The sequence below is a fragment of the Fopius arisanus genome, unplaced genomic scaffold (genome assembly GCF_000806365.1).
Source record: "Fopius arisanus strain USDA-PBARC FA_bdor unplaced genomic scaffold, ASM80636v1 scaffold00098, whole genome shotgun sequence".
NCBI classification, from domain to species: domain Eukaryota; kingdom Metazoa; phylum Arthropoda; class Insecta; order Hymenoptera; family Braconidae; genus Fopius; species Fopius arisanus.
The window spans coordinates 53,387-76,918 of record NW_011887837.1 but is presented as its reverse complement, the minus strand read 5'-3'; the positions used below and the strand labels follow the sequence as shown (position 1 = coordinate 76,918).

Here is a 23,532-nt window from a genome sequence, read left to right as displayed (position 1 = left end):
CAGGTTCAGAGCAGGATTTGATCGGGTCAGCTTTCATGATAGATCAGGATCAGGATCTGATATGATAACTGTATCAAATCCTGATCAGTCGGTAACGGTGTTTTTAATCAAGACTTGATATATGCTAATGTATATATTAAAGAGGCAAGGGGAGACCATCGAGTCAAACAAATTCAAATACTTTCTCCAGGTCGAGTCTTGCACCGATCAGGCTTCTTCTACGGAACTCCTTGTTGGCATCAAACAAGAACTTATTTATGGCATGAGTTGTGGAATGATTGTGCTTGAACCCCAATTGGTTGATGGGGATGATTTCCTCTTGCCTGCAGTGCTGTATAATGGTGTTGATGATTGACTCATAGACGTTACTGATGTTGGGCGTCATGCTCATTGGTCTGTAACCGGATGGTTAGTTTTCAGATTTATCTTTTTTAATAAATTGGTATAATCTGCGATTGTTTCTACAGTTCGGGGAAGAATCTCAGGTTGTAATCAAACAGCACTCTCTCAGGCAGGAATTTCGGTATAATCATCGGGATTTTATTGCTTCCACAAGAGGTCTTGCTTGGCATGTTCTTGTTCAAATTACTGGTCATCGAGGGTGTCTCCATAGCTGGGCTTGATGGACGTGTTATGGGGCGAGAAAAAGGTCATAACGGTTGTTATTATCCTTGTAATTTTCAAATTTCTGTTTGAAGTCGTTAATCTTATCATCAACAATTTCTCTGAGCCTGATTCCTATGTTCAAATACCTAAGCGAATTAATGGGCTCGTAGGAGACACCCAAAACGTTTAATTTTAATGCTGGTTTTGAGAAAACGAATTTATCATTTTCTTTGGGAGTTTCATTGTGATCGAGGGAACTGGCCCACACAACGAGATATGACTGTTACCTGAAATTCTGTAAAAAAAATATTCCAAAGATATTTCCTAAAAGTATGATGTGCTTTCATCTGATTATTACCACTTGCAAGAAAAATTATCTGACCAATGATGCAAAATAAAATCTTAACAATTGGTAAAATAAATTTAGCTCTGATGGTTCCAAAAAATACTAGCTTCTTCTATTTTGATGAATCCTTGAACAATGACGATCAGCATCTGTCACATTCCGGACACCGGCGCACCAAATCTTATCATCATTCGATGTATCAAAAAAAGTTGAGAAATTAGTGGGCAATACATCTATAAAATTATTCCATTTCCTACATTCATTATTCTCTATTCAAATATTTATGTAAATGACGCAAAATCGATAGTCAATGGGATTCATATATTCTCAAGAGAATCCGGTCACCGTACAGGCGAGCTCGATCACGTTCTCCTCGTCAACAATTTTTTGTATGAATTGAATAAATTGAGGATAGTGGACTCTCGAGAAATACAGCGACGTCGATGTTCTAACAATGTCACGGATGAAATGAGAAATGGACATTCTTAAACACAATAGAAAAATGAAGATCGCTGGATTCACAAATGTATCAAATCATTTGAATACCCAATTTTAAAAAAACGTCGAAATTTTAGGCGACGAAGTAGAATACTATACATCTTCGTGTTCTCCGCACGTCGAGATTTTGAATTGAAGGGGAAAGTTTCCACCAATTTTCACGCTTTCTCCACCTTTCCTCCACATTTATTCGCCCTCTTCAGGTTACTAAACAGCAGAGCGATTTTCCATTGCTTTTCAACTCAACTTTATTTTTTTCTTCCTCAGAATTTCAGTTGAATCCAAACTGTTTCGATTCACGGTCGAAAAGTTGACTTTTCTTTATCCGCAATTCTTCAGAAACAAAGACCCCTTCCCTTTGCTCTTCTCTATCTCGACTATGAGTACTTGAGTCTCGATGTAAATTGAGTTTAATTAATTCCAAAGTTTTACGACTGAAATAGTAAGACTCACAGAAGGTATATATGAAAAGGAAGAATAAGCGGGGGAAGTTGGAAAATTTTGAATTATATATTCTATGAGATTTTACCAGTCGGAGTTGATAAAATGAAGATGTAAAGGAAAGTGTTTCTATGGTGAAGTGGAGGGTGAAAAAAATTAGAAAAGAAATGGAAAAATGTTTTTCTCCTTTTTTCAGTCCTTCTGCTGCATGCGAAGTGTGTAACTTGCAAAAGTCATGATGGAGAAAAGCTGTACGACATTTTCAGAGAGGTCGTATTCGTGAGGGAAATTTAAACCTTTTGCACCACCACACGACTACTGCGTGCTAGAAAATTCAATTTACAGAAGTTTTATGCGACCAGTTTCACCCCCTGTCATACTAGAGATGAATATTAGAAATGAACGCATTTTATTAAATCATTCTATGATTTGTGCATTTTTTATGTACCATGTATTGTGTCCAGGGTTTTTTAAACCTCTAAGGGTGTAACATTTTTGATTATTTATTATGGCAGACTTGTTATGATTTGCAGTAATTGACATAAAAAATCATTTTAATCTTGATATCAGCGTTGAAGTAACAATCAAAGATAATTTTATAATCATTTCCAATAAATTGCGGATACATTTTCCTTTTGGATATTTAAACCTAAGGTATGAACTTTTTAAAGGATAGAACGCCACAAGCGACGAACTGTCAAAGTTTGTAGTCTCGTAGCGAAGTTGAATGAATAAGTTATCAACGGAGTAGAAAATTGCAACGAAATTTGCCCACGTTTTTGGTTTATCGTCAAAGTGATTTCACACAGGCGTAGCTTATCCACTGAACCCCTCGATTTCTTGGGACAAAATTGATTCAATTTATATTTTCAATTATCTCTGTCGGTTAGGGAAATTTCTAGGTAGCATCGCCATTACTTCAAGGTTTTATTGCCGTTTATCAGAAAAATATATGTGAAATCAATCATTGGATCATGAAAAAATTTAGTTTTTGCAAAAACACCCTTCAAGCTATACCCTGGAGCATTGGCGAAAAAAATATTATATTAAAAGTATTACTCTATTATAATGTTTTCCGCGTTTGATGACCTCATTATTATCTAGGCAGAAAATATATGTATAATCAACCGTTACTTGATGCGAATAATCAAAATTTCGAATTTTCAAATTTCAGTGAATGCCTCCTCGATTGTCATGATCTCCCGATAATTTTTCAAAAATTTCGAATTTTCCAAATTTCAGTGAATACCTCCTCGATTTTCATGCTCTCCTGATACTTTTTCAAAAATTTTGAATTTTCAAATTTCAGTGAATACCTCCTCCATTTTTCGGCAGTTACCGAATCGGCTGACGGGACGACACCCCCATTGCGTATGGCGCCCTCCCTCTCTTGGGGTGCAGTACTACGAAGCCGTTGGGGTCACTCAAACCCCCAGAACTGAGCCTCTACTTCAGTCAATCCTCTTTGGGGCAATGTTTTTCGCGCCATTGTAGTTTCTTCCATAACCTGTCATAAATAACCGTTGGGCACCGAACATTCCTGGAGGTTCTCCTTTGTACTGCTGCTTGTGATGAATAGTAGGACTTGAATATAACTGTTGACAATAAACTCAGACTGCAATCAGAATAAGGTAGATTCCGTACAACATTTTGAAGTAATAATATTAACAATTTCGGTTAATATAACTTGGCAGGACATTACAATGGGAAGACGTCGAGTATGTGGTGCTAAGTTGGGAAAGGAAATTGGTAACCGAGTCACCCTTTTTGGACTGATCAAGGGGGTAATTATTTCTAATTACTCAATTAACAAAATCATTTTCTCTCAAGCTCAATCACCAATAGATTTTTCTTCCGCCTCTAGGTGAGTTCAAACCAGATGAACGTTGAATTATCAACTCCAGATAATATTAAAGTCAACGTATCTCTCCCTGAGCCGTACTTCGGGCTTGCTGACGGTATAATGGAGGTCTTTGGAACCGTCAAATCCAAATCCACAATCAGTGCAGATAGTTATCTGTACTTCACGTCAAAGGACCTCGAAACATTCAGTAAGAGAGTCTATGTTATTCCAGTCTCACTTCGCTCTGTATACTCGCGGATTAACAGCCCAATAACATAAAATAGTGTACGAAACACGTGTGTTATGGATTCGTTGCCTCGTGGGATTGTACAGCTCGCCTTCGAGTCGCATTACAACCCTCCCACAAGCAAAAAAATAAATTACAAACGTGTTACGTAAAACTTTTGAATTTTTTCGCGAAAAAAAAATTAAATTTTTGAAAATCTGAATGGGTCGGAGTAATAGTAATTATTTTATTAAATTTTCGATTATTAACATGGACTCTTATGGCAATTCACATTTTTCATAAGGTTCTCTTTGAGTTTTACAATTCCTAACGATGAGTGTTTCATGAAACTTTTTGTGGTATATGTACTGGTGTTAAAGAGCATTAATAAATTTCGATTTCCTGCACTACTCCAGAGACTCAGGACTACCAGGACTTTGCGGTACTGCTGGGATACCTGATGGGACAGGACCCGGAGGTTCAGGCTTTCTTCCATACACCTTAATTCCATATGAAAATAATTAACTATAAGACTCTATTAAAAATATTTTTTTATCAAGTACTACTACATAAATTGAAAGAAAATGGTTGTCTATAAATATTGGATGAGACAGGATCATTGAATAAATACAATGGGACAGTTGAAATATACCAAAAATTTATTTACATAAAAACATGAATATAATACCTATTTCAATTGCTGCGCATTTTATCATCAGATGTACCCGAACAACGTTGGCCCAGAAAAATTAACAGAACCAATAAGAAGTTGAGAAATCATAAGAAGTATTGTCACGATTATAAATTCGAATAGCAATTGATTAACCTGGATAATAAACTCTCACGAATCTACTAAAAATCTACCAAAGTAATCGGATGAAAATTGATGATAGATTGAAATCGCAGAGTCAGCGCGGGAATTAAAATGAAAGCAAAAGGAATATATCAAGTTTTACACTCGAGAAGTCCATTCAATTCACGGTTGGCATTTCCACTCTTCAACTGCTGACGGATCATATATTTCCTTCCGAAATAAATTCATCGCTTCTTGTGTTTTTCCTTTTTTTTAATATCCATAAATAATGTTTATATTAATCGCTCGAATATCTTCATATTAATTTTCTTTGTAGTACCATTCGTTACAATATTTACATAAACATACATACAACTTAAAAGATTATTGCTTTAGAGATAGAATATAATTAATAAAAATATGTTTTTTTACTATTCAGTTACAATCAGATTAAAACCGCGACTGCCAATTGCACTAATTTTGTTTCGTTCCGCCTGATGGAAATGAAATTTGCAGTTAAATTTTTACTAAAATTCCATTAGTATCGATTCGAATTTTATTCCAATCATTTTCATCGAGAATTTTACTACAACTCGCAGTTCAATTGAAAATCACGAATACATATTTCCAGTAATTTGTTTGATAATTTCATAATCAGCATGTATACTTAATTATCGTAATCATTACCGATTGTACTAAAGAGTGACAATTAAATATTAAGTCCAACCGTGGCTTTCTGATTACTCTCAGGAATTAATGACGAGAGTTACCTAATTGAAAAGCTATCTACTCCATTGAAAAACCTCGTTCGATAGGCGCAATGTTTACAAATAAAAGTGAGCTCAATATATTTCTGTTATGTTTGAGTACATCATTAAATGCAAGTTGTCATTCTCAATTTTTGCAGGATAATAAAAATCCCATTGTTCTGCAAATGCGTATTAATACTTGACAATAAGGCTCAAAAATTCATTGGTTCTTTGATTATCGTACGTTAATTTATTTTCCAATATCTTTACCTTTCTTCCTGTTCTGAGATATGATTTCATATGCAAGATTTGACTTGTAGCTCGTTTTATTTGTGGAGATGTTTTTTGTTCATTACCGAAATACATCATCTAAAAACCTAACCTTTTTCGAAAGTTTGTTATTCGTTTAAAAAAAAAGCACCTACGAGTATTTTCGGAAAACTCCAAGGTATACTTTTTGGCCAAAAATATATTCAGGTATGTTCTTCAATTTTAAAAGTTTGAAAATTAAAAAATTAAATTCATTCGGCCATTTTACACTCGTAGCTTAACAGCAATAATGTCGTGTATATGATGTATATCTAAAAAATTCCCTAAGTACCTATAGGGATTCCCAATGAAACAGTTTTTCTTATTGGCTTTACGCACTTACAATTCACACTGTATTAGTGTATATGATTATCAAAAAATGGCATTAACGAGATCTCAGTTATGAAAAAATGTGTCCAAAATTCGAAGTACAAAGAAAATGAAATAAGACATGAAATTAAAAAAAAATCTATTAGATCACACATTGAGGTTCCACCTATTACGTATAATAATCGCATTTATGACGAGCCATGGGTTACTCGATTTCATTGATATACCTATACATGTACTATTATTCATATGAATAAATGTTCAACATATATATGTATATATTCATTAAAATTCAATATACATATACATGCAAATTTCATATATTTCAAAAATTGATTTTTATCATTCAAATTGTTCAGTGTAAATGTTTTGTATATAAAGCACCTTGATTACGAATAGAAGATAGAACAGAACCTATGAAATTTTTAATGCATTAAAAATATGAGAAAGTAGCAGGCCCGATAGTTTTACCATAATTATACTCATTTTTTCGCGTTATAAATTCGATTACATTGTTTGTCTTCACCTAAATATACGAGGGTATATCCAATAATACGAAGTAATCTTCTCTCGAAATAATAATGATTATTTTGCCACGACAAACGAATCCTATGTATTCGTGGTAAAAATCCAATTGACTCAACCAAATTATTAATTCTATAATCTGGCATTAGCCAAGCTGTTTTATTTTCTTTTATATCACATCATAATGTGCGGCAGTGTCTCATTCCCCTGCATCAACAAAACAACTTCACTTGGACTTGTCTATTAAATTCAGTACTAGCAAACTGCGAGCGTTATTGAAAATTCAGCCAGCATTCGAGACAAAATCCCATTGAAAATCCTCGAGAAGCGAAGAGAGAATTCATAATAACCATATAGACTCTGGTCACTGTTTCCACCAGCCGCAGAAGCACGAGTACCATCGCCTCTCACTGTGAGGCTGAATTATCTGCTATTGTCAGTGCATCGCACGTGTAGTCAAATGAGTTGTTTCCGCTCTTTTTGGAGGTGGAGGTGGTGGTCTTCGTTTACACGCTATGACATTAGCAATATTCATACTGCGATTCTCATCAGTAAATCTGACAGACGACTGTCTCGTTGGACTCGATGCGTATTCAACTGGTGCATTTGGATCATTCATGTAAACATTTTCATACAGATTATCCGCGCCGTAATGTTCCTGCACCCAATTAGATACATTAGTCTCCCTGTAATCAGCAATGGCAGGTGGTGGATCCCTGAATCCGAGAACTTCGTGTGGAGTTGTGGTTGAGTCTAATTTGCACTTTTGGGCCACTTGCCACTTTTTTCTCATAACTCTTTGGAGATCCTTGAGAAAATCGCCAGGTGGTGCTTGATCAGAGGCTGCGAGTTTTTTCGGTGAAGTCAGCCTTGTGCTGTCAGCCCTCGCTGGAGGCATTGGCATCGGTTTTCTCTGAGGAAGTGCTGGACTGCCAGGCTCCTGCTGAGGTGGCAGATTAAACGAGATCTTTTTCCCAGTTCCTGTCTTCGTTTTTGGGGACGTCGGGGGCTCCTGGATTGTTACTCGGCGCTGGGGCTGTGGACTCGATGATGCCTTCAGCTCTGCCAAATAAGGAGGTGATGCATAATGGCTGGAATTCTGCTTCAACGCACTCCTCCTCACTGTATCCATATTAGGATTGGGCCTAATCGTCTGATTTTGACCAGCTGGGTATGTCCCATAATTCGGCTCGTTCTTGGAATTTTGTCTTTGGAGACTATGAGCCTGAGCTCCATAGGCTGGCGGTGGTACGAATGGTGGTGGCGATATAAAGTTTGGTGTGCTTGGTGAAAATGTTGGTGTACTTGCATTAGAACCAGGATAAGAATTGTGAGGTGATGAGTATCCATTATTCACGGAATTACCATTTTGAGTGGTGCATACTAGATTATTACGAGTTGGTGTGTGAGTCGGAGTGCCCTCGGGGGACATTGAACTTGTTGGTGTTGATTGTTTAGGCCTAGCACGTCTTATTGTTCCAGTCTCGCCCACCAGGGGACTTGGGGGAGGAGGCAGTGACACCAGGGAGAGGGATGATCCGGACAATTCGGAATTTTCGCATATTGGAATTTCCCCTGGAGCTGGAGGTGGTGGAAGCGAGTCTAGGGATAAATTCGACCTGAACATCTCAGGAGGTGGAGGAGGAAGAGGTTCATCATCGGACTCTATCTCTTCAACGACTCGTGATGGGGAGAGAGGTGGGGGCAATGAGACAATAGAATCCATCATGCAGGTGGCAATTGGACTGGTGGGTGTTTTTGGATCTGATTCACTCCTGGTGTATCCCATTGGGCTTATTCGCTCTCTCACTGGAGTTCCTGGTGGTACTGGACTCACTGGAGTCCCATTACCAGACCTGTGATGTCTTTTGAGAGTTCCTGAGCCATCGGAGTCAGTTCCACTTCTTCTTCGACTGTGTCTTCTCGTCAGAGTACCGGATCCTGAAGATGTGGGACTGGGACAGCTATCAGGTTCATCGCGAACTGTCTCCCCGACCTCTTTTAATTGTCTTGTGATGGATGTCAGGGGTAATTTGGGATTCATCGAGGGTTTTCGCTTGATTGTGCCCGTGGGAAATTCCCCGCACTCAAAAGCCACTTCACAACTGCTTGGTGCACCGTCTGATAGACAACCACTGGAGCTCGAAGAACTTGCTCGACTCAATCTTCCATCGTTGGTGTAACTCTGGCGTTGTTCCGGATTATAGCTCTGCCTCTGATTGTCATACTGTCTTCCATTTTCAGTTCCATTATGTCGCATTTCCGTAAATTGTCTGGCATTTTCTGTGGTTGTGTTGTACTGGGTCTGACTCGGGGGAACAGCGATAGAACTTACGGAGCATGATCTTGCGTGAGCTAGGAGATCCAAATCTTCTTGTGCTAATTCATCCACGAGGGTTCGGTAATTTTCCATTATCTGTCTACCATATTTAGCTACACGAATGCCCACCATCCATCGGTCCAGGGAAGCAGAGTCTTCCGCGCAGAGAAATTTAATGTATTTTGTGGATTTGGGCTGTTGGAGGCGCGGGTGTTTCACAGCGAAACAAAAGTCTGAGGGGGCTTTGTATTTTTTCTTCCAACCTACACCGTAGTACACCTGGTTGACGTCAAAGGTGGCGAGGCAAACGAGGTCGCGAGCTGTTTTTGCTTTCTCCTTTGGCCAGTAGTACAGACCGGATGCACGTAGGATGAAGTGATACTTCTTCCAGCCCTTTTTCCCGTCTGATTTTAGGTACAGTGGGCCTTCAACCTGCAATTAAATAAAAACCATACTATTTAGCTCTTTTTTGCTTCCGAATGGAAGCATTGCAATCGTCCGATCCCGACCGGAAAAAAAAAATTCTAATTTTTTTATTTCTTTCCACTTGATTAACTATTTTACCGCATCCCTACTGAAATACAAAATGTAATATTCCCAGAGGCAGTGAATTAACCGTCACTTCTGATTAAGGTGCACGTCAGAAATTTCAACCGTGAACTTTTGATATGCTCCCCCAGTTTCCAACTCGTTGGTTAAAATCCTTTTTGGCAGATGGCCCAAATAATTTTCATATAAGGCTTGCGTTTTTACAGTAATTACCTCGGGTACTCCAACATTACTGCTGGAAAAAAATTCCTCGAGTAATATGTTCCTAGAGTGATCGTCGTACTCCCCTGTGTTTCTATCAGATTGACCAAGAAGATATTTTTCCGGGGAGAGGAAAAGTTGAGTTCTGTCTGGACGCTCGACAAATAGAAGTTTATTCTTTGAGTCTCTGGTCCACAACAGCAGGTTTTCTACTAAAAGCTCGTGGTCCTCGTACACTCTCTCTAATGAACAGAAATAACAATAGAAGGATCAGAAAAGTGTCAGGTAGATAAAACTTATTTGTTGTGGAAATTGCGGATACTTGGACGAAATATCTTACATAGACATATAATTCGAAAGGAAAAATTATGTCATACCCATGAAAAGCTCTGGTAAGTTTTCAACAACAGCCCACTTTGGATCCATAGCAACATGATTTTTGTCGGCCAACAATCGGCAGACGTGTGCAACACTCATGCCCTCGTCAACCAACAAACTCTTGCCACTTCCATCCAACGTGAATGCCTTAATGAAGAGCTTTTGAACGCTTGCCTCCCGCATCTTCTCCAAAGCAAGACGAATTTTCTCAGCCTTAGCTCTACCTGCAGCATCTGTGAATTCCAAGGGTTGCGGATTAGGGCGTAAGTCGTTAACGTCATAATGGATGTGATTATGACGGATTTAAATGCAAATTTACCCATGAGTTGATGTGTCTGCTGCTGAGGGGCCGTGTGCATGGCGGCCTGAGGTGGCTTGTGTCCTGATCCACTGCTACTTGCAGAACTCTCACTTGATAGCATCGAGACAGTGTCAGAAAAGGCGCTGTCATTGTCAGGACTGTCGGTTCGCATTCCTGAATTCAGAGGAAATCAAATTGACTCGTTAATTTGACGCATGTGGAGAAAGACTGATTTTATCAATTGATGAGATCTTTTTTTGGGTGATAGATATTTGGGAGAAAGTGTAGAACTCACCACCATCATTTTTCCCAATGTCTGTATTGTCCCCTGCGTTGATTCTTCCACTGTTGGGTCTTCCAGGTCGCTGAACGTCTGGCGCCGGTGTTGAGGCAATGTCTCCGTCGCAACGCCTCTCAAGTGCGCACAATTCCCCAAGAATTGCATCCAGATCGACATCCTGCGAATCTGCAATCATAAAAAAAAATGAAAATTTTATTATTTGTACTAATCGCTCAGGCACACACGCGAGAGCAAATTCAAACGACTGATTAATCGCTAATCGATGAAACTCATGCGATTTTACGCAAAGCAATGGCAACCAGTTCTGCACTAATTGCCTGAACATTTCTCTGGTGTTTGCAGTCGAGAGTATGCGTCCAGGATCGTTATCCACCGAAAGCCACACCAGAGTCACCGTATAACCGACCTCAGACAAAACTTTCGCTCTCGTTTGTGTTTAATGATTGCTGAAATGAAATCATTTGGGAGATGCGAAAAGTCAATGTTTGAGGAAAGATTTGGATCGAGGGGAGATTGTGTGCAGAAAGGATTAATCTGATTGATAGCAAAAGCTTCTCTTCAATTCAGTACGGTGAATAATCTAATGCAGATAATTCCACGTATGTATCTGCGACCAGTTAGTTTGGGGGGAAAAAAAGTCAAACCGATTCAACGGTTCATTTTATTTTTTCTTCAAACCACTTTTAATGTACTCCATTCATTGGACAGTAATCAAAATCAAATTTAATATTAAGATTTTAAAAAATAGTGGACACTGTCTAGCAATCAACCTAATAGCGCCTTTGCCAACATTTAACAACAGAATCTTTAACGGGAGTAATAATCATCTTATCAACACTTCACCGAAACGAAAAACCGAAACTATCAATTAACTACAATGGACTGAGTATTTCCGTGATATCTAGTAGAACATATATAGAAAATTAATTTCCGGCACGCCATGACATGGCAATAGTGTTACACTTTACGGGATGTTTCTCATACGATCGATAAACGTCTCGGTTTACCCTATCATTTTACCCAGCACCTCGTTAAATCCGACGGATAAACCATGAAATTAATTTTATATTGAATAAATTTTGCGTCCTTCATATATTCATCACGAAACTCGGAATTAAAAGGCGAAGTGATATATCTTCGGACTATACGATGATACACATAACATAATTATTATGTAGCAGATAGGTCTAATGACGTAGGTGTGTATGAGCACCAGTCTCGTGCAACACGCCCCAAGGCTCGTTACGGTAATTAACAAAATTAACTGTACAAACGCGGTTGCTTGGCACCGCTTTGTGTCCAACGCTCATCAATTTTACTTGCTCTCGTGGATATTTTGGTACGCAACCATTGAAAATTGAAATTGATGGCATTCAATTAATGGTATATGTATTTACATTTGAAAATTTGCGTTCTGTCTGATGCTTGAATGAGGGGATGATTTCATTGATGTTTGTGGCTTCGTCAGCGGGAAATGGAAGGAATGGAATATTCAGCTTTTGTACTGGGGCTTTTGATATTTTGGGGTGGAGAAGAAATTGTTTCATCCACCCAAGGATTATTGGTTCAACTCAGCCGGACGCAATCCATAATCCCCCAATTTTTAGACGCAATTTACTGGAATTGATTGCAATTAATATAAATTGCGAGATAGAAATGTAATAATGAACGTTAAATTTTAGGTGTCATGAAGCATCTGTTGCGAAGCATGAAAGATTTCTTGATTTTTTAATTATTTCATGATCACAATGAGAGCAGATGTTATTCTTTCTGTTTTCTGTGTAATTTTATCTCATTAATGGCATTTAATTGGACTGACGATCGTCCAGAGCTCATTTGGAGAATTATGCACTGGACGCAGTTGAGCATTGAAATAAAAAGTCAGCGAAGCTCATCATTATTCCTGGATTATCTCTGGCTTTCTAATCATCTCCATTCATGCATATTATAAATCAAAGAGTTTTCACTTCCGTATAATTATAAATGCGCTTTTTCGTGGTTTAAACTACGAGTTGAGTGAAAATTTTGCATCTGGAGTCGTTGGACAAGTGAAAGCTCACCCATAAAAACAGAAGTTTTAGGATTTATCATTGAACAAGGAATACTGAACTCGAGAGCCTAGTTCGTGACAATGAGTTCGAACGAGGGCGTTAAATTCTATCGAGTTTGCAGACAATTTACACACATCCCCCACTTTTCCCAGTCTTGTCTTATTGGTGAATTGCGTGGGTGAAAAGCCTTTAGCTCTAATGCTTCTTTACCAGTCAATCCTCAATAGCGATAATTTTGTGGTTTATTGCTGTGAGAGTGTTGGCGAGTGAGAAGATTGCGATGTGAATCTGATTCCAATTGTCATCAATCATAATTCAAAATGGTTAAGTAATCACTCACTAACGAATGATGCTGATGAACTCAAGTGATTTGATTGCCAGGACATAAAAATCCGGGAAAATAAAGGGAGATGTCCTGCCCAACTGTCGGAGTAATTGTCCAAGTAATTGACCATTCAAGTAGTTGAATGGCAACTTTCGCTGATGATTAGTCATTTTTTCATAGTTTTAGGATTTCCTGAGTATTTTATATTATGAAAAAAGTACTTCTTGTCCAATAAAATTTACGTAATTCAGTCATTTATTCAGGGAAAGTATCATTACAATTTCACTATAAATGTTTGTCAGTCATCATCAGCTCTATATATTTTCATATATTTTCATGGAATTCCCTGACTCATTCAACAGAAATTCAGAGGTTTTTCCAATTCGTAGTTTTCATGAGCAAGGCACGCAATCGTTTCACGACTGGTGATCAACATTTCCCTTTCAGAGTTGAAAACGAATTTCCATTGCTCTTTGAGCAATAAAATTCACAATTTCGATATTGTGATGAACAAATGACCACAGAAGACAGAGTGTTGATGATGATTCGCGGTTGGAACGCGAGATAACTCGAGGGAATGGTCAATGGTGACGTGATCGTCATCAAGAGCGAGGGGATGAGTTTGACATATCGAAATTACACCACGAGAGCGAATAACACTTTTTTTAATCGCAAATTGAATCGACATGGCCGAAATAAAACACGAAAATGAACTTTGTCACCACTTGTTTCCTGTACGTCGAACTCGATGATCGAGCGCCTCAGGTATTCGAGAATTTACAATCGTGAGGATGAAGGTTTGTGTCACGTACAGGTGTGTTACCGTTACAAGGCGTATTTTCAGTGAAAAATTCGAGACAAAGAGAGGTGGAAAGAAAAAGAAACGTGAGTGTGTGTGATGAAGGGAGTGACTGTGGACGAATGTGAGTCATTCCACGGGGCATTATGCGGTCTATTCTCAAGTCACATGTCGACGTCTTTTGGTGACACGAGGGTCTGGAATAGGAGATTAAACCTGAATGGGAAGAAGTGAAATGTGTGGCTGGGTCATCGACTCTTCAGCTTTAACCTTTTTTCAATTCCCAATCGCACAATCAATCCGAGATTCATATGAATTAATATCGTAAATCTTTGTAAATCTTCAAAATCATTGAATGTCCACCAGAAATTTTTAGTTTGGGTCTCAAAAAAATATTTGAATTTTAACAGGAATTTTGTTACGATCTCACACACCGTAACTTGAGTTCACCCCAGAATTATGGAACGATCACGTAATTTTTGGCGAATTATTCTTTCAGTTCAGTGTAATCCCGAAAACAATGATAATGATATAGTGGCAGCAGTCATTGACCAATCTCCGGAGTAATTTATACCTTTGGGGCCGTAATATCCGAGTATACTCTCGTTACTCCCAAAGCCCGGCATTTTCAAGCGGTTGATCCGCATCGAGTCCCGGCTATTCCACTCGAATAGCGAGCTTGTCGATCACCAGCTACATAAAACGATAGACAACTTTGTTATAATCACTCCATTGCACTCTCGCTGCATCCCATACACCACACAATATTCATCTCACTGAATCGCCAAGCCATTGCACTTTTCAGGGGTCATTATCATTTTAACGGCTGAAATATTCGACTCAAATTGAATTGGAAAATTTTTTAAATTCACGCGAGGCATTTAAAATACATTTTCAGGGTCGATGTGATTTCAGGATAATGCAATAATTGTTTCCAGATGAATGAAGAGATTAATGAGCGAGAGTAAAAGGCATACGGTGGTGGTTGCGCGTGTGACGGGACTCGACTAAAACGCCTCTAAGGTAACAGTTGGCTTCTCGCTTTTTCCATACATCTCCTCTCGTTATTCTCCCCTCTCCCTTCTTACACTCCATGAAAACCCACACACTTGCATTGTATGCAACTATCGCTGAATTTTTATTTTACTTCGAGCTATTTTACGTCATGGAAAGATTGTTCTAGTTGAAATTGATGTAATCGGGATGATGGAACAGAATGGAAATTCTGGATGGCATGCCGAAATGGAGCTGAATGATATATAGGAGAGACCGGGGCAAAATAAAAAACTGAAAAATCGTTTTTTCGTTTTTTTCTTTCATTTTTATTTTACTCCAAAAACTGAGGGTATTTTAGGCTGTATTTTTTTTCTAAAAATTTTATTAGGTTTTTCGCTCATTTTTCTTTTAGACTGAGTAACAATGATAACCATTCTTTTGATATTGAATATGATCTATTCATGATTTTTTACATGAAAGATCTTGCGTGATTTGCGAATTAATGAAAGGATGTATATAAAAAAGCTTAACGGGGACGTGAGTGGAATATTCAATTATTTCATTTTGCCCCGGTCTCTCCTATTATAATTCACAGTTCAAGTGGAAAAAGGTAAACCTTACCGGATAATCGAGAAACTGATTGTCGTTCCTTCATTACAACTTTGTACAAATAAATTAATGCCTTTCCTACTAATTGCTTCTTCTGCAGCCATTTATTTATCAAAATTCGACGACATAAATCGAATAGTGTTTCACGCTCGAGTGTTAAGTCGAGTTATCTTTCTTGCTGTTTTTAGTTGGCAGAAATACGTCGATTCAGCGCCTCTTTAAAATTATTATTATTCTTGTTCATGTGGATATAGCTCGTTTGAAATTACAATTGCAACTTAACCTACTCTATTTCATTACAAAAAAGTAATTAAATACATTTTGAGGTTTGAACCCTTTCTGGGAGGTGCGATATACCCTCAATAGTCTGTCACTCGATTTCAGTGATAGCCTCTTTATGTACAAAAATCGACTTGAACCGTTTTATCGCTTCGCTACTGAATTACCAGTCTAATTAAAAATTCCCCCCCACAGAGGCAGGAGTACTGCATTATTGTTTTAGGGCGATGCACGTAAAGGCTTTTTATAATTTATGCAACGTTAATGTTGCATTGCCACTATAGCCTGGTATCTCGGTCGTTAGAGCGCAGGATTAATCATTAAAGTTGTGGGTCGAATCCCCGCGTTTGATCATTTGTTTAAATCTATTTACGATGGTCATATGATTGAAGAAAAATGAGAATGATGAAAGATAAATATAAATGTAAATTTCAAGCGAGGGGATTGTTCATTTTACTTCAATTTGTGAATATAAATGGAAGATAAATACTATCGAATACGCTGAAGAGATATTCTAAGAACCAAATGAGAGGCCGAAGTGGGCAGGTGAAGGAAAGGTAGGGTGTACAGTGCAATTGAAAAGTTTGCCCACTTCTCATGTAGTACAGTCCTTGGGTTGGAACGACTCAATGAAGGTTCTTGATATTCCAGGAACCTCATTTATCTGGCTGAAGCAGCGGAAAAATTCGTCGACGAAAAAAAAAAATGAAGCTCAAAGAATTTAATGGAAACTCGCATGTCCTCATCTCATTTGACTCATCAAAAACTAGTCTAAATTGAGAATAAAAAAAGTTATTTTCATTAATTTGTTAAAACAAATCAACCGACAATCCTCGCAAATTACTCCTAATTCCTCTTCTTGGGAAGAAACACCTACAGGAGTATCACACTTTGTCTCAAGATTCTGTGGATTTACTTTGAGCCAGTGATAACTCATCTGCCATGCAAATTGAGCCCTCAATAAGCCACCAACCAAAGGAGCCATGGAAACTCCTTCCCATCTCGCTGAACACTCAAGTAAATTCCGCTTGAGAGCGAAAAGATGAGATAAAGACGAGGGAAAATGTAATGAGTCGATCCAGTAGCAGTAATTTATCTCAATAAAAGTCCATTCATCCAGAAAAATGGAGAAATTTCCGATTGTTCATCTGGTTTTACTCAAAAATTGTCAATTATTATAATTAATTTGAGTGGGCTATCTTTTGATGGACATAATGCAGTACTGATAATCGATAATTATTTCCCTAGAATGGGTTTTGATTAACTAATTAACATCTGGCGTTGGAAGTGAAATGGTGATGCTCAGACTGACAGGTCACCCTAACCAGCGAAACCCAGCTGCCAAATGTTTGGAGTTTGCGTGGATTTCGTCCATTACAATGATAACATGTGATACGCGCGAGACATCCAGAGCGTTGACTCGATCCTATCTACCTATATCCATTCTATCAGATGGTGTTCGTTGGCAGATGAGATGGGACAGAGGCCTCACTATCCTCAATGTCATGCAGTGCGTTGTGTGTGGGTGATGCATTCAAAGATAACGAACATTGTCATGCCAGTGACAAGGGATCTCCTCGTGTTGGTGACTTCGCTTGTATGAAAGTTTAGATGCCCCTTGTTCAACAGTCTCAGCATAATCCACAGTAAGTCAGCAGTTTTTGTAGAATTAGATAATTTTTCACGCCTCATCAAAATTTTTATATCTTTTATAACTCACTTTACTACGGATATTCCGATATTTTTCGCAAATATATTTTTTTCATGCTCACGGACAATCCGCATACGAAAATCTAAACGTAAATTGAAACGAAAAATAACGATTTGAATCTCGTTATTTTGCGTATCGAATAGATATCGAATATTACGAATTCGGCTTTTTCCTTTGGAGTTGTTTCAGTTTTTCTGCAATTTTTCTCGGTTACCGGAAACTCATTATCAGCTTTAATGAGCAATTTGAAACCCAATTATTTTTAATGAATTCTGATGGAGGTTTTACTCAATAAGTTAATTATTAAACTCTAGATATTCAATTTTCCATAACAGAGATAATTAAATTTGTCTGATTCATTTATTCTTCTTTTTCGAAAAAGTGATGTATCAATTTTTATTTTTTAAGAGTTATACAAATATTAATTTTTTTATAGAATCAAGGAGCATAAATGTATTGAATATATTGTTACAGATTTCATTTATCGAATACAATGTTTTTACAGATGTTCCTAAATGATGCTTGGTAGTAATTCCAAAAATAATGTCATAGTCGTACGAAATTCTGAATTGTTGGGTTTGAAATTTAGCAACAAAAGAAGGCTTCTAACGAAATCTTCAATAGAAACCCCAACAAATAACCCCCCATTCTCCGATTACTTCTCAAGATATCAACTCGTTCTTTGAGAACCCTCATGCCCTGAAGGGGTGAATGTTCTCCAACTCGAATGTTCCACTTCTCACTCAGTAGACACCACAGAATTTGCTCCAACAATTCCCATTGTTTCAAACTCCAAGCCAATTCAACCCAGTCTAACCTATTTTTCCTCACCTCACTGATGCCCCTGATGCCATTATCAATGATACCACTCTGTAAGATTGAATCGCGATGCAGTTGAGGATTCAATGTCAAGAGATTGTATAGATGAGATGCTGCATCTCACGTGACTGCTTCCCTCAAATGTTTAAAAATTTTTTCTCCATTTTCTCGATTTTCATAATCACATAATTTATCTTATCTTATCTTATCATATCCCGCCTTATTGGAAGATGATAAATGGAGTTTGTATTGGTTAGCACTGTGGGGACAATATCAAATGGTCTTCGGCTGACGCCCCAGTACTGATATCAATGCAGATGGTGAATACCTCGTACATGAACGCATTCACCCTTTTATCCATTCCTTTTTCCCTTCATTTCCTTTTATCCTTTTACTGTGTTCGTTATCTTTTTGGCTCGGCGAGTAAATAGTGGCGGCCAACTGTGCCAAACCGCTTGGTCTCTTTCATATTGAACACGTGACACTTCCGGTATCGCTGGACACTGAATTTCCTGGTGTCATTTCAAATGAACTCTTGGAGGAGTTTATTAATGTAACTTTCGTGAGCATCTAAACGAAACTCATACTCTCGCCTATTCAACTGTGTCGTTTAGTGATTAAAGGAGAAACCTGGGGGCTATAGATAAGAAAACATGCGAGATTCATATCATTTTACTGAAAATTATTGCAAATTTCTCATTAGTCGATGTAGATGTCTGAGTTTTGCAATGGGAGTTACGATTCTTTATCACCAAGTTTTCCCAGCATTTGTTCATTTAAACGAACCGCGAATAATTATCTGATTCAACAGATCGAATTATTCGTTTTCGGTGCCACTATAGAAGTATTTATCTATGCAAAATAACACCATTTTGAAAGTTATATGTATTTTTGTTATTCGAGTTTATATCACCATGATCGTATTCAATTTATTCCGGGCGGTTAGTTTTGGTCGTAATCATAAAATTTCCCCTTCCGAATATGAAAAAGCGCATAAAAAGTGTCCAATGCCACTGCCGTCTTTTATAGTTACCGAAAGCTTAGGGGAGAGACGTTGGGGGATAAAACGAGAGGAGAATCGATACTCGATCATTAAAAAATTATAAAATTGATCGAATCCTCAAATTCACATCCTCAATTCCTCAAATCGCTATCACTCTAAATTCTCCTTTATAACTTCCACCCCAGAATGACTAATTGCCACTGCGTCCACTTAAATTCACTCGAGACACAGATTGACGAGATAAACATAATGTTTACCCTCCCCCACACCTCCCCCACACCTCCCAAATTCATTATTCACTTTATCAGGCAACTATTAAATTTAGCGAATATCGAACGACTATCCCGTGGAAAACAAAGCCAAAGGGATTTAATTAGCAATTCCAATATGAAATATAATTCCAGTTGAATTGACAACGCGAGAGCAAACGAGAAAATTCAATAGTAAAATTTTTATTTTTTCAATTATCCTTTATTGCCGGTGTATTTCTCAAGCTTTCAATTCACCTCTGACTTCAATCTTATTTCGTTTAATTTTAATTTATGCAACAGCTACGCGGAATCGGCAACAGCAGGTAAATGAAACGCTCATGTCCGATTATAAACCGCCATACACTATTTACCACTGATACGGTACATTAGTTGTTGAGTTATCAGCGGTTTCTCACACAAAGTGCGGCTTCAACCGCTGGAACAACCTCTGATACATGCACATTTTCTTGAAACGTATTTCATATCTCGTCGGCTCCTGTTTCTGCCCGATGTAGGTATAAAATTGAGAGGGGATTATAGTGGAATGCGTACGGTGTCACAGCTCGTTACGTGATATTGCAATGGATGGGGGGAGGGGGGTTGAATAAGAACAAAAGTGGAAAGTGAAATCTAAAGGTTTCACATAAAAAAAAAAAACACGCGGTTTACCCCTCGGTGATGAAGGCCGTGTTATGGAGCAGACAGCGGTGCGCTGGGGTTTTTTTTATGACGGGGTAAAAGGGTCGTGTGATTACTAGTGAAAGCTGATGGGAATTCAAAGGTTTAGGGCAAGGGATGAGTTTGAAAATTCAGCGAAACCAACGGGTAATGATTTTTTGGTGGGACGCTGCAGCTGGTATCGTACTCTGCGGTATCAAACAAATGTAAAATATTTCCCTTCATTATTTTTTAAACAATTGATGACAACGAAAATATCTCACACCATGAAGCATTTTATTCAACTTCACTTTTTTATAATTTATCATTGTTTGAGGCGATTCAATTAAAAACTTTTAGGGTACTCTCACGAGAATTGAAAGACATTGATGACTCAATTTCCATTTTGAAAAGCCTTAACGAAAATTGTTCTGTTATTCCTAAGGGCAGAAGTAAGTGGCTACTCAAGATTATGAGAAAAAAAAAAGTTATAATAACTCTGTGGGATCGTTAATAAGCCGGAGAATTCAACGGTGCTTATCTGAGGAATGCCCCAACGGCGGCTGCAGCCAACACTTGAGTCCCCCTCAAGGCGGGTATTTTATAGTACCGAGTTATTTCAATCCACGAAGAAGTACATGATTGATTAAATCTCGGTGCTGGGTTGTGTAAAGAAGAGCAATGGTTATGTATTATGGTGGGATGAAAAGCGTACATAGAAGTTGCTAGTGTCCGGTGGAGTAAACCATGTAATCGAATACGTCGCCTCAAATCTCTGTGATACGTCGCCGTGTTTTTGCTCAAACATGTCAGACATCAGGGCTTTTGGCGCGTCTTGAAAAGTAATTCCAGATTTTATGGACGTCAGTTTGAAAACTAAACCCCTTTTCAGGCATCTCCGGATCTTCCGCAAGAACATCCGATTTTCCGAGTTTCAAAAAACTTGTCATTTCCGGAATAGAGCAAAAAGGCTGGGATATTTTCGTCTTGACTTGTTGTGGAATGGAATTGATTGGAAATCATTGGAGAATTAATTCCCCAGTGAAGTCTGTAAATATGAGATAAATGATGAAGTCAGTGTGTACTTATCCCCTCATCTTCCAGACTCGGAGTCATCGGATAAATTCGCTTGAGAGCGCAGGAGACTCGCGACATGCTGTCCGCCATCGGAAGTAGGAATCACCGAGGTTAAAGAATTAAAAGCCAAAACCACGGACAATAACCACACGAGGGGAAATAAATTCCATCTATACAAGCGTGAAATGCATTCTTATTTATAAATATAAACGTGTTGTGGAGGATATATAAAGGAGAGAGCGACGAACAGAGTGAGATTCTAGATAAGGTGCTAAGGTACTTGAACACAATCGAATCCATAATCCCCAGGGGCGATTCACTCAGACTCTCGACCAACTCAGCTCTAACCCTACGATAGAATGAAAATATGGATGTATGGACTTCTCCGAGGGGAGAAATCGAAAGGTGTATCGAGATATCTACAACCTTCGGGGCGTGTTACAAGCTGGTGACTTTTTTATTCCTCAAACGCATTTTTCACATTATCGATATCTCCAACGCAGTCAATAACGTTAAGCATTATTTGATTTTTTAGTTACGGTATATAATAATGGGGTTATCTCCTTGATAATCACCACAACAGAGTCCTAGAATTTTTTTCTCACCGTCACCTCGCGTCCTTTGTCTATTTCCGTTAGGACTCTTCAGAAAAAAAAAGCTATATCAAGGAAATTAGACTATTGTGTCTATCAAATGGTGACGAAAAAAAATTGGTGGATCACCGGAAATGGGTCAAAGTTGGTGGGTCCTTCCAGTTCAATTGGTACGAAGGCAAAATAAAGGGTGACTATTTGAGAAGAGGGGAATAGCCTCGTCAGTATGCATTACCCAAAGGGGGAATGGTTTTTTCGTGTCATCGACACTCTGAGAGGCCGGGTTTATTGTTGAGAGGGTGAAGGACAACCATTTGACCTCAATATACAGAAAAAGGGAGGGTTTTTCTATATCTATCTGGCCCCCTGGATAGTTTGTATGATTTCAATCAAGCCGATGGAAACTTACCTTCGAGGTTCGCCATTGAGAATCGATAGCTGTCAATTCTGGGTGTATTTATGTCAGAGTTGAAGGGCCGAAGGGTTGCTGAGCTCACATTGTCCAAGCCCTGTAACAAACAATTATAATGAACTCTTAGAAATGTCTGATTATTGACAAATTGTGAATAAAGTTCCATTGTGAAGAGATATCGATTGTCTAACACAAAAGCTGAAGGATAATGGGAGAGAAGGTGAAAAGATTCACAGGATTAAAAGGAACCTTTCTTTTATAAAACTAAATAGACTTGTACATCATGTTAAGAGGGTTCCGGAGGATTTATTTTATGTAATTTGATGAATCTGATGAATCAATTCCTCATTTTGTGAGAAAGATTGTGTAGCCGTCGCTGATCTGAAGGCTGAAATATACCTTTCCCTCCCGCAATAAAGATGAAATTTTATAAAGCGAGACTCAAATTGCCTGCAAGTGCATCTCAGCTTTTTCTATGAGCATCTTTTCGCTTTCATCGTCAACCTCCAGACTTCCGTATCCGTTCGTATCCTACGGCACAAATCCGACAGCTCGGAAAAATGCGATTCGCACTTCACTCTCGGGCTCGTCAATTTTCTTGTGACGCTATGAGATATCCTTTTACGTGTAACAACGTATTCTATCCCCATACTCCAGCATATTCCCGAGGTGATTTGCCGACTTCCTGAAGATATACACCGAGTTTAACTGGATGCAGGTTGAACGATGGCTCAATAACCCCGAGGGGATTTTAGAATTTTGTAATAAAGTTGGAGGGCTTTACAACAGACGGAAGTTCATGAAATATTTATCACTTTGCATCTGACAAACTTCCATTTTCATTGAAAATTGAAAACCCTAAATGGACTTGAACGACTTGGGTTATTCCAATAACTATAATATTATTTTGACACGGATGACGAATGAATTTGGGCATCAAGCCAAAATCTGCTGTTGGCATGTAGCAGTCGGAAAAATTTCCGGTTCCGTTCGCTGTATTCAAATCTTTCATGACGAATTACATTTTCTAATGGAAGAAAAAATCGGAATGAATAAGTTGAACGATATTTCAACTAGTGCGGGTCAAATCTCAATTGATTTCACAGGATCTCAGATTGTGAGCAAGCCAACAAAAAGCTGCGATAAAATGGTACCAAGGATCCCGTACGGATATGGAGAAGACCGTTAATTCATCAATCTGGCGGATGAAAAATGGTCACGATGCGAATAACCA

At 38.3% G+C, this 23,532-nt stretch overlaps 2 protein-coding genes across 6 annotated transcripts in view; one reads left to right on the top strand and one right to left on the bottom strand.

The window, feature by feature from the left end:
* Positions 1–3,382: 3,382 nt before the first annotated feature.
* Positions 3,383–4,607, top strand: LOC105270947 (uncharacterized). The gene is made up of 4 exons (XM_011312191.1): positions 3,383–3,522; positions 3,586–3,675; positions 3,756–3,942; positions 4,377–4,607. Exons 2-4 carry the CDS (start codon positions 3,595–3,597, stop codon positions 4,463–4,465), a joined length of 357 nt encoding a protein of 118 aa, XP_011310493.1. The 5' UTR covers positions 3,383–3,522; positions 3,586–3,594; the 3' UTR covers positions 4,466–4,607.
* LOC105270948 (amyloid beta A4 precursor protein-binding family B member 1-interacting protein) overlaps positions 4,602–23,532 on the bottom strand; it is a 65,381-nt gene continuing 46,450 nt past the window's right edge. For 3 of the 5 annotated variants that reach the window (XM_011312195.1, XM_011312193.1, XM_011312194.1), the window contains exons 2-7: positions 22,296–22,395; positions 10,711–10,881; positions 10,434–10,589; positions 10,114–10,347; positions 9,749–9,978; positions 4,602–9,418 (exon numbers count right to left, since the gene is read on the bottom strand). In XM_011312195.1, coding sequence (XP_011310497.1) covers positions 7,103–9,418; positions 9,749–9,978; positions 10,114–10,347; positions 10,434–10,589; positions 10,711–10,881; positions 22,296–22,395 — 3,207 coding nt within the window. In that variant the 3' untranslated portion in view covers positions 4,602–7,102. Of the gene's footprint in view, positions 9,419–9,748; positions 9,979–10,113; positions 10,348–10,433; positions 10,590–10,710; positions 10,882–14,465; positions 14,884–15,508; positions 15,580–22,295; positions 22,396–23,532 lie in introns of those variants that run through there. The other 2 variants (XM_011312197.1, XM_011312196.1) reach the window with 2 other exon arrangements.